At 34.9% G+C, this 11329-nt stretch overlaps 1 protein-coding gene across 2 annotated transcripts; it reads left to right on the forward strand.

Annotated features, from left to right (window-relative positions):
- Positions 1-11289, forward strand: LOC120336115 (solute carrier family 22 member 15-like). Of its 2 annotated transcripts, XM_039403714.2 has the most exons (14): positions 1-217; positions 1770-1855; positions 4838-5034; positions 5233-5337; positions 5514-5646; positions 5717-5881; positions 6028-6157; positions 6459-6562; positions 6755-6814; positions 7601-7736; positions 7947-8087; positions 8538-8623; positions 10142-10326; positions 10832-11283. In XM_039403714.2, exons 3-14 carry the CDS (start codon positions 4942-4944, stop codon positions 11006-11008), a joined length of 1515 nt encoding a protein of 504 aa, XP_039259648.2. In that variant the 5' UTR covers positions 1-217; positions 1770-1855; positions 4838-4941; the 3' UTR covers positions 11009-11283. The 2 variants fall into 2 exon arrangements, with proteins under 2 accessions (XP_039259648.2, XP_039259654.2); XM_039403720.2 differs by lacking the exons at positions 1-217; positions 1770-1855 and having other exon boundaries at positions 5002-5034; positions 5575-5646; positions 10832-11289.
- The last annotated feature ends 40 nt before the right edge of the window (positions 11290-11329 follow it).

Genomic DNA, 11329 nt, shown 5'->3' on the forward strand with positions numbered 1-11329 from the left:
AGTTGACGATTACTCATCTCCATAATCTTAAAATCAATTTATTTTCGGATTCTATTTTTTCAATGCGGTAGCTTTTTTATCAATATTCACTTCACTGGTTCTCAAATTTAACACTTGTCGTTTTATTTTTTTATACAGACATTCATTTCATAATGAAAATATTGCGGGCAATTTATTTGGAGCGTATATCATTCTTAGTTTGCATCTACACTTTGATGTAAGTAGAACTTTTATAATCTACTTTCCCTAAAGTCTAAAATATCTCTAGCTGTAGAAAATTAGAAATATAATTCAGGTCATCCAGAAATTGTACATATATATGCTAAGGCAGTTTAGTATTCAAGATGTTTATTTGGTTGGGAAAAAATACAACTTAATAATGGTAACCATGTGATAGATCTATCGTCACAAAAAGCTATCCTTGTCTAAATCCTTGATTTTGAAAATCGTAAAAAAAATTTTTGCTGATCCTAGCATACTGAGCTTCTTTGTAAGTAAGTTACCTATTGCTAATTAAGACAGCAGTATCCGCATCGTTTAATAATATGACATTCGTGTTCATATATAGTTCGGTGCAAATAATTAAAAAAAAACTATATATAAAAGTTCTTAATAAAGGGTAAGCTTCAAGTATCCAAAGGCAATGCCCAAAAATAAATAATCTCTTGGAGTGACAGTAGTGAGAAGCATTTTTAAAAATAACGTTTCTCCAGGTTGTTAAGGATTCAGGTTGTCAAGAAATAATAGTCTTCTATAACAGTGCTTCTCGAACTTTTTTATACTGTCGACCCCTTACAGTACCTCATACATTATCATTACCCCTCAGAAATACAATGAATTGCAAAGTTACAAACAAATTTATCGACAGTCATTTAAACACCGTAGACCTGCGGCTCTTCATCCTCGAAACTCTGGATCTCGTGATTCAAAATGATTACAGGCTGTAACAGCAGTTTTCTGCTGTAAGTATTGGGATTTAAAGAAAGGGTAAGCATAAAGCCAATTTTGTGTATAATTATTTTGTCGAGTTTATGCTGCAAGCCTGCAAAGCAAAATAAAAATTTTGTTTTCGAATAATTATACTAAAAATGAGTAGTTCGGGGTCTGTATTTTTCAATGTTATAAAGGCTGTTTTAGCAAATGTAAATGCAAAAGCAGGGCTTTTAAATCATATTTTTAGGCTTTTCTGCTCTCTCATAGCTATTTTGTAACCTTAGTTATGTTTATCCAACAATATGCTGCATGGCATGTCACATCTCTGTCTAAGCAAGTCGTTGGTATTAAAAAGTGTTATTGGTAGGGCAGTCCCGAAGTATGTGCATCAAGATGGTGCACAACCTGAACCCTAACCTGGTACACATACTATGTACAGGTTGTGCGCCATCTTGGTGCACATGATTCTGGGGCTCCGTTGGTAGGGATGGCCAGAACTAACTGAATAATCTACTATCACGAATACTCACTTCTCGATATAATATATTGTGTGGTTTTATGAAAATATGCTTTTACACTTTATTTGGTGAGTGATTTAGCATTTTATTTTGTGGAAACTTAAAAAGATTTACTAGGTTCACCAAGTTTAGTAGACTATGTCGTTATGTCAGTCTGGACAGCTGAATGTCCATGCATCCGAAAACAAATAACTGACTATTTCCATACCTGACCTGGACTTGTAACCGGACGAGAGGCTGTTTTTTTTTGCCATGTGAATAAGCCATCTTAAACTTTCCTCTCTCCCGGAATAAATATGAAAATTACTTTTATTTCAGTAGCCAAAGAGTGTGTTTGGGTGTCTTGCGGCATTGATCTAGCTCCACTCTGTTAGATTAGATCATTACACATGTAAGCTGACTGGGTAAGTGGAGCTTTTATGATTTTTATCTTATCGATTGTGTGACTTATATTTATGATTTGGATGCGCACACAATAGATAGCCTATCTGTTAGAATAGTCAATATTTATTGGGTCATCGAATCTTTCTTCGGATGACCCAATAGTGCAATTACATGTTTACACGCATTTCACATATTTACCATGAAAATACCTTTGCTGAATCGGATTCTAGTCAGTCTGGTTTTCATGACAAGTGTGCGATTTGGTAGCGCTGAAGGTAGGACAATGTATGCGAGCGAATGCAGAGAAAAATCACAGTAAAAAATATTGAATAATACAGTCACTATAATAATTGAATTAAAGGAGCTAACAAATTCTAACATTACAAAGTGACCAACCATAGAGAACACGCACCTTTCGAATCCGCCATTTTTTCGCTATCGGAAACAGTATCGATATCGGCTAAAAATGAACCGATATATATATGCAGCTCTCTGATCTCATCCAGTATGCTTTGAACTATGAGTTATTATAATAGTGGGTGGAACATGCATGCGGCATTTACTGCCTCATTCAATTCATTACAGTTAGTATAGTGGGTGGGTGATTGCCCATAGATGTTCATTGCATGGTGCGCTTGTGCACAACGAAATGTCTGCTATAATTTGCCTAATGGGAGTGCTAATCATCTTTGTATACCTACAAAGCTAAAATGCATATTACGATGCACTGTGTTCAAGTATTTTAATAAACCAATAGAAGTGAGTCTAGTGACACATTATTGATACATTTGAATAAAAAAAGGGATTTGGAGTTTTTGGGATAAGCGTTGCTTTAGAAGAAATAATGTTCACTGTAAATACTATTCGCAGACAAAAATTTTATCCCGTTTCGACCACTCAACAAAATTGTATTTACATTGATGTAAATTACGTGTTATTAGAATATCGCTGATGTCGACAATTTCAAATATCGGTATCAGTGCCTTTTCATTGGCATCGGTAGATCTCTAGTTTAAAGTGTAGCGATTTATTTTATTACTGTTGTGTTTAACCATGCTCGCCCCATTAAATTGCGCAGCCTGTGTTAATCACAAGTAAATTACTTCTTCCTACATCTAAAGGCAAAATTTATATTCCATGTAAAATTCAGCTCTTCTCCGTGGGCAACATAACTTGGAGTAACAACCGCTCCAAACAAATCAGCAACGTGGAATAACTACGGTTTCGAAGTTCCATGACACCCCGGATCAACTTGGAAACCAAGCCATTTTGGGTTTGAAGTATAAACAGGATTGTAACCATGAGAAGATCTTGCATTGTAAATAGCTTGCTTTAAATCGGTAACAAGGCCGTAAGCTCTTTGCCAATGTGGAGACCATCATAACAACACGCTCTGAAGCAGGTAATACTTGAACAAAAACCACTAAAAAACAGTTGCGGCGGGCTCGACAGTTCGATGAAGCGATGTGGGCGGGATTTGTACGTTGCGTCAATGTTCGTAACTATATATTTTGCTTGCTGAACAAATGTCAATATTGCAATATTTTCTCCCGTGTATTCAAGGTTCGGCATGCATTTCATCAACCGGGTACCTTTCAATTCCACCCACACCCTTTTTGGTCAGACCAAGCTGTTTATCGGTTATTTACAAATGAAGATAAACGACATTATAATTAATTACACAATGATTACACAGGATAGTGTGTTCACTTGAGGCGTCTTAAGTCCAACCTAACAGTCTGGCAGTTGATATAGGTTAAAATCTGGAGGTTTCGCTTGCTGAAAAAATATTTTAAAACTATCGTTGAATTTTAGTTTGTTAAACTTAATAGTTAGTAGTTACAATTAGTCCCTGTTGCTTGTGCAGTGCCAGTGAAATATCACCTAGTTAATATATAAAATGACATTGCTATGCATACAAACAGAGTCATTTTTCTTTTTCATCAAACTTGAAACCCTGTCTTAATGTTTTTCCGACCAATAGACATATATATATGAAATTAACTCACCGAAAATAGAAAACCCAACAACGATAAAATACAATAAGCTCGTTTGTAAACAGATCCAACTACATTCAGAATTTTTTCTATACTTTTCATTCTATTTACGACAACCGATCCATATACCTTTCAAGAATTACTACTTTGGTCGTTCTGAATCGCCGGTGGTCTGACGTCTACCTCCCGGCTTTACGTCATTTCAACCGTAGCCTACTATTTAGTGCAATTATGCGTAATTTACTAGAATACGTGTTGAAGTCAAAGGCAACGATATTTCAGGATCGAGTTTCACAACCGGTCAACAGCTTTGCCTCGTGTATAATTATCCGCCTTCTCAACTCGTTCAATCTGTCTGTTCTAATTTTGTTAGAAATAGCTAAAGCGACCGTGTTAGAAAGGTATTTCTAGATATGACTTTAAAGCAGCAGATTTAATCAATCGACAAGACCGGTAATTACATGCACAATGTCAACAAAAAGTTGCATTGGTTAACAAGCAACGCTCCACTTCTGGAATAATAATTCTATGTTCGTCATAATATGCAAACAGCCATACATCAACCGAATTATCGACAGATTACGTGCGTATCGCTTCAAAATATATTTTTGAAACTCCCCTAATAGTAATACCGCGTACAAAGTTATTGGGTCGTCATATCGCCAGCGGCATATTACAGAAAATTAATCAAAAGAATTTGTTGGCGTTATGAGAACCGAATCTAGACGAGGTAGCAAACGATAAATTATGTAAATATTTTTAATCTCCAAAACATTGAATGTGCTAAAAGGCGACCGACAAAAATCTTAACGTTTCACTGCCATTGTAATGATCGGATAAATATATTTAAATTGATAGAGTATTCGTGGAGGTATCAGCAACTGAAGTTGAAAAGATTTTTCATACCAGATAAGATAGCAAAAATATCATTATAGATATGTTGAAATAGTATGTAGAAGTACAAAATTGCACTATACTATAAATGTTATTTTCATTTACCTTCAGGTTTAATTTCAAACTCTGGTGCTGAAACCTTGCCATGTATATGCAGACATAAAGGCAGTTAAGAGTGATAAAATTGATACTATAAATACTAATATATATATTTGATGAATAATATTGATGAGACTCTTAATAATGAAGTGGGGTCGGTCTCCAGTCGAGCGTATATTTTTCTCTCTTCGTTGGCTTTCCTTTTTTCGGTAAGGAAAATATGGTCATTTGCGAATAGCTGCAGGATTTTCAATTTAGACTTCAATAACCTAAATCTAACAAAAGCATTACATAATTAGTAGCAAGTATTGACAAAAATATTGAATCGTATACTAAACAATACAAAATCGCATAGTAATGAATATTTTCAACGAAAATCTGACAAAGTATATTTTTTTATTATTTAGTTGTCGAAACCCCCTGATGTGATTTTATTGGTGTTTTCTGCTGCGCCGTCGACAGCCTTTGATGACAATCCACACGCTCAGGGCGCAGAAACCATTGTTTCTCAGGTAACGTAGTTTCATTTTTTTAAGTGAACAATCTAGAGATTTCCCGTTTTTTTTATATACATTGATTTAGTAATTCACGTATTTTGGGATCATGTTATGTAAAATCTAATTTTCAACTAATATTCGAAATCACTATAGTTAGTCGTTATGCTTTCTTTATTGCAAAAATACTTTAGTGGGATTTAACTGAAGATCGCAGTTGGATACCAGGCTTCCTTCAATCAATTTTTTACGTAGGTTTTATGCCTGGGACTATCGTTTTTGGACAATTATCCGATCGCTATGGAAGAAAGAAAATTTCGGTTATAGGTGAGAAAATTTATTTGAGACTTCTGCGATTTTAAGGTAATTAAAAAGAGCATTTGAAATATATTTTCAGGATACATATTAGTTCTGATATTTCAAGTTATCACTGGATTTTGTCAAAATTGGCAACAATTTGCAGTATGTAGAGCTATATCAGGCTTCCTTGTTGGCGGTTTAAGTGTTGTGACAACTATACTTATACAAGAAACTACGGGATCGAAGCTTTGGGTCCTGAACGGTGAGTACAAATGACTCCAATTCCATTTACTGGTACAACAGGAATTGCTTATATGTCTTTCATATGATTTTAATCCAAAATGAATAAATAATAAATGTGCAAACCAATAAGCTCGACAACAGCTATAGGACTGAATCTATTTCCAGGTGCTCTCGGTGCAATAGGATTCACGGCAAATATGTTAGCATTTCTATGGGTTGCCTATCTTTATCCTAGTTGGAGACAAATGTATTTTATTACAACTATACCGGGAATTCTTGGATTTGTTTTTTTATAGTAAGTGAAAAAATACGTTAGTAAATATATTCGAAGATATAAATCGCATTTTCTCAATATTGATAAAATATGGCAAAATCCGAGGGAAAGCGAATTCATCTCAAGCTTTCATATCGAGGATGTTTAATTTTTTTGTATTATTTAACGATGGTGAATTGGATATAGCATCGTGAAATATTTATATATCCCGTGCTGGTTCTGTCGAATGCCAATATTTTCAATACTGCTAGTCCATACATTAGTAAAGTTTATGTCCATATTACATGAAATTGATGCATAAATTTAGCTTAACACCTTTCAGCATTGTCCCAGAGTCGCCGCGTTGGCTGTTGTCTCGCGGTAAACCAGACAGCGCAGAAAAAGTGATGCAAAAACTATCAAGGTGGAATGGATCGCCCCAGACAGGTATTTTATATTATATATATATGTGATTATGAACAAATATTTTGGATGCCCGCGAATTTAAATATCACTCAAAGATATTTGCTTACGAAAAACAATAGGTAAATCACATGTCTAGTTGCTGATACTTAAATTCTCCTATAATATGATTCTAATATTTTAGTAACGCTCGATAATTATTATTATTATATTAAGAATATGCTCTTCTGCCGGGGAACGCGAAAGAACACCAAGATAAGGGCCATCAAAATGAAAGTACGTATATATCAAACGTGGATTAAATAATGCTAGAAATACGTTATTTTATAAAACATTCTCACAAATGAAATTCACAAACACAGAATCTTCAACATAGTAAAAATTCAGCTTCCGAAGATGTTTAAAATAGCTATCCTGCCAATGTCGACATCAATAGAGATGAAAAAGTCAATGAAGGCACGAGATGGAATTATTTTAAACTCGTTATAAATACCGTTCCTGGATGAAGTCTAGATGAACACTTGAATGAATGTCAAGATATTATATTTTTAACTTCCCAAAAGAAACATTTATATCATAGGACAGAATTGCTGAACAGTTTCAAATGTAGGGATTAAACAGAATCCCCAGGATTGACTGACCAGAGTGTCGTTGACCTACTCTGACTCGTAGTCTTAAGCCCGCGCTTTACCTCAACACCAACGCGAATGAATAGACGATAAAATCTCTATTTGATTTTATTTGTAGTTTTTCACGATACACAGAATACAATTTTAAAACTTCTTAAAACTAGAATCGGCTCACATTGAAAATATATTGAACGGTATATATGTACGTTTATCAAATAACGAATTAACATTGAAAACGTGACCTCGTGATCTACGCCATTAACAGAAACTCTTATTATTTAACTCTATACGGGTAATTATGTACGTCGTGCGGATGGGATGTGTTTAAAATTTCTGAGAAAAATGATAATGACACAACGAAGCTATTCTTGGAAGCTATAGTTGTGTAACTTGTTCCTACGAAACTTGAAAGTTCCTACTAAACTTTCACTAGATCGTCTGATGCTACAGCAAAATTATGAATATGCACAACAAGAGCAAAATGCCTCAAGAGACGAGGAAGGCTCAATTATAGATTTGATAAGAAAACCTGTATTGCGATACAGAGCAGCCATTTTAAGTTTACAATGGTATGTATCATTTTTCATAGCTAAAATTGACATAATAACATCCGTGATGTGTATCTATACGACCAATCTAGATGAGAGTTATACCGAAATGAAATAGGTTGGACAAATATTGAGTATTTATATACTAAAAATAGCCATGTGTGAAATCCGTCTTCAATGTATATCCGGTTAGGTTTGTCTATATTGACTTAAATCACGTTGTATTTTCAGGTTCACCGCAAGTTTTGTATTTTACGGCATAACACTGGGTTCTGGATCATTCAGTTCAAATTTTTATGTTGCATATTTAATATCGGGATTAGGTCAACTTCCATCAATACCTTTTACGATTTATCTCATGGAGAGAAGTTGGTAAGCCAATACCATAAAAGGAAAAAATCTCGAACTCACCATTTGTTTTGAGCTTTCATAAAAATCACGAAGTCAAAACCTGGGACAGACAGGCTGATAACTTGAATGAGTCCACCGACAAAAAGAACATCTATTTGTTCTACTGGTAAAATTAACCTACAAAATAACCGCGAAATAAAGCGAGAATCGTTAAAAGTGAATGAACGAACATATCATATGACTTTGAAAATGAGTAAAGGCATCGTGGTGAAATTATAAACCGGCCGCGGGGTTATATTTATATACTGATATATTTGATTCCATAAAAAATGGCCACATCCATAAAAAATAAACAGCAAATGCTATATTATTAGTATATCAAGAAATTGAAGAGGTCTTGCTAAGTATACTCAGTTGATTGTATTTGTTCAATTCTTATCCACATAGTTTTAATTGATTTACTCAATACAGGGCTGGTAGAAGACGAACGCTGGTCTGCTTCATGGGTTTAGCTGCACTGTGTATGTTTGTCATGTACATCGTTTCCTTTGGCCAAGGTAATTTCAAATATTTCACTGAGAATAGCAACCTTACAAATTTGAAAATATGTTTTTTAATGCAATTACTTGGATGAAGTCGTAGCCTACTGAACAGAACAGTTTTCGTTAAGTCGAAATGATGCTTGCGGACCCACAATAAAGTGCTGTTTACGAAATTCTATAACAGGGATGGCGAACCTTTTTCAATGAATGGGTCAAAAATTATAATTTTATCGCGGAACAGAAGAGAGTGGGTCACAGATACTTAATTCACGTTTGTATCTATAAAAAACTTCTGAAACAAATCTTATAAGCTGGTGTTGGTGTGGTTTGGGCTTTACTTATGCAGCACTTCTATCAGGGACTTTTTATGGCACTCGGTTTTATGATATTAGAGTACGAAAACACGCACATGAATTACCGAAATCGTTTAGGATGATGCGTTAAATTATTTTACGGTTCTAGTGTTTGGAGGTAATTCCGCTTTGATAGTGTTATAATTTTCGATCAGCTTTCAACCACATTAAGCCACTTTTACACTGCCCCATTGTTTCATCATATTTCTAGATTTTTATTTCAAGACTGGAAGTTTTTGTTTTCACAACAGCATTGTAGACGAGCAACTAATAAAATGCAAAGTAGCATCTAGTTCTCGTATAACCCCTAAAACAGTCTGCAGATGCACTTCCAAAAAAGACAGGCGTTGCGAGAAATGAACAGATCGATTGCATTGTTATGTCATAAACGATGTCAGGCCCAATAGCTGAATAACGGTACACAGCGGTGCATACATGCGTACAAGATTAGGGGCTTTGAAAATTACCATACCGGTCTAAAATCAACATTTTGAACATGAGCGATCGCAGCCCTTCCTGACTGTCCAATTGACGGTACATTATAATAGTTTAGCTATTGTTAGATTAATTTAAGGCCGGTTTTATCAATTTTTATCACTGATATGTTAGCATTTATTTTATTTTATTCGTGCCTTCGTGCTTGGCGGGTCACAAATAAAACGCAGTGGGTCACTTTGTGACCCGCGGGTCAGTGGTTCGCCATCCCTGTTCTATAACATAAACAGAATTTTAGGCCAAATAGTCTGTCATGAAAATAAACATTTAAAGATTCGGACGAAAGTAAAGTACATAATAGCGGGGCCTGGTTGGAGCAATTTAATTAACTGCTCTTCCATGTTATATTAAATTTTAATTAATCAAATGTATTTTAGTTATATAGTGTAAATTTTGTCTCAAATGACTATAATACATACGTATTATAAATTGCTGTAAATGGAAGATAATCTGTTTAACTGGAATTAGCTATAGCCGATTGAAGAATTTTTCTATTTCTCGTTAGACATCGTAAAAAATCTTTGAGCTTTCATAGAGCTTCAGCCTTCATCAACCATCCCGTTTCAGTCGACAACAAACCCGACCAAGGTTTTTTTGGTAAAAACAGTAATATTACTTTACTAAAATGTAAATCTCGAAATAAATGTAGATAAATAGAAAGATTAAATTACCGTTTTTTATTCAGATCGCTCAAACTACAAATTGACACTTTTGGTTTTCGGAAAACTGGGAATCTGCGGAGCTTTTGATCTTATTTACGTATATACTGCAGAACTCTTTCCAACAGTTGTGAGAAACGTTGGACTGGGCTCAATGTCGTTCTGTGCAAGAGTTGGTGGTGTAATTGCTCCATTTTTAGCAAATCTTGCGGTAAGTTTTTTATGAGAAGTACTATTGTGCAGCATCTGAGATGTAACGGAACAAATATATCGTTGTCGTTATTATTGGACACGTTTAGTGGACATAACGATCGTTTTGTTGTTATGTTGTTCTTGTTCTTGTTGTTATTTGACACTTTTTGGACACCTAGTGGAAATATTAAAAAACCGCTTTTCTCTTTGATCACTGGACCATTTGCTTTGAAATTTTTATTGGTTAAAGATGGAATTTTTCTCCAGAAGTATATTACTTTTATTTATTTCAAATATTTCTGTTAGCTCTGTGAGATTTGTTTTTGTTTGCTATGACGTTACCGAATGTTCTGCGGGCATCGGACGCCGTTTTGTGTCCTACTGTACTGCTTCGCTTGGTGTGAATATATTTGTAGACTGTGATCTGACGGTACGGAAAACCGTACTGTACTGCGAACAGACGTGCCCATATATTTGGGCGTAGCTCTCTTGTTATCGTTTTGTGATTACTTTTTCATTTGAAGGTGTTTTCTGGATCGAATGACCCATTTCTTGCCTTTGGTATTGTGGGATTATTGAGCAGTGTTTTTGCTGCTTTCCTCCCTGAAACCCGAGCCAAGTTAATTCCGAACACTTTTGAAGAAGCCGAACTACAAGAAGAAGACAACGACGAGAATAGTTGTAATTCGATAACATGCTAACATTGACTATGTCCTCTACATTAATTGAATATAGTTATTGTGTATCGTCTTGAATGAATTATTGTTTATCGTGTCTTTTCTTATTTTTGTTTTTCGGAATTGAAAAAAACGGCACGACGAACTTTGACTTGACTTTTCATAACGCAAATTAGCCGTTAGAGACAAAAATCAAGTTTTATTCTTCAAACTGCTAACAAGTGCCAACGGCCAACCAAAACAAACGAATATTTAGAGGAAATGGGTCAATAACCAAGAGCAGTTGCCCAGCCTTCCCACACAAGCAGACCTGTATCATCAAATAAAACGTACAGGCGGACTACG

Source organism: Styela clava, chromosome 2 (assembly GCF_964204865.1).
Source record: "Styela clava chromosome 2, kaStyClav1.hap1.2, whole genome shotgun sequence".
Taxonomy (NCBI): Eukaryota; Metazoa; Chordata; class Ascidiacea; order Stolidobranchia; family Styelidae; genus Styela; species Styela clava.

Excerpts from the sequence above, each read along its gene's own strand:
- LOC120336115 (XM_039403714.2), top strand. The coding sequence starts at position 4,942 with ATGAATAATATTGATGAGACTCTTAATAATGAAGTGGGGTCGGTCTCC. Across the intron at positions 6,563-6,754 it reads GAATGGATCGCCCCAGACAG|AATATGCTCTTCTGCCGGGG; the intron begins GTATTTTATATT and ends TATTATATTAAG. Across the intron at positions 8,088-8,537 it reads TATCTCATGGAGAGAAGTTG|GGCTGGTAGAAGACGAACGC; the intron begins GTAAGCCAATAC and ends TACTCAATACAG.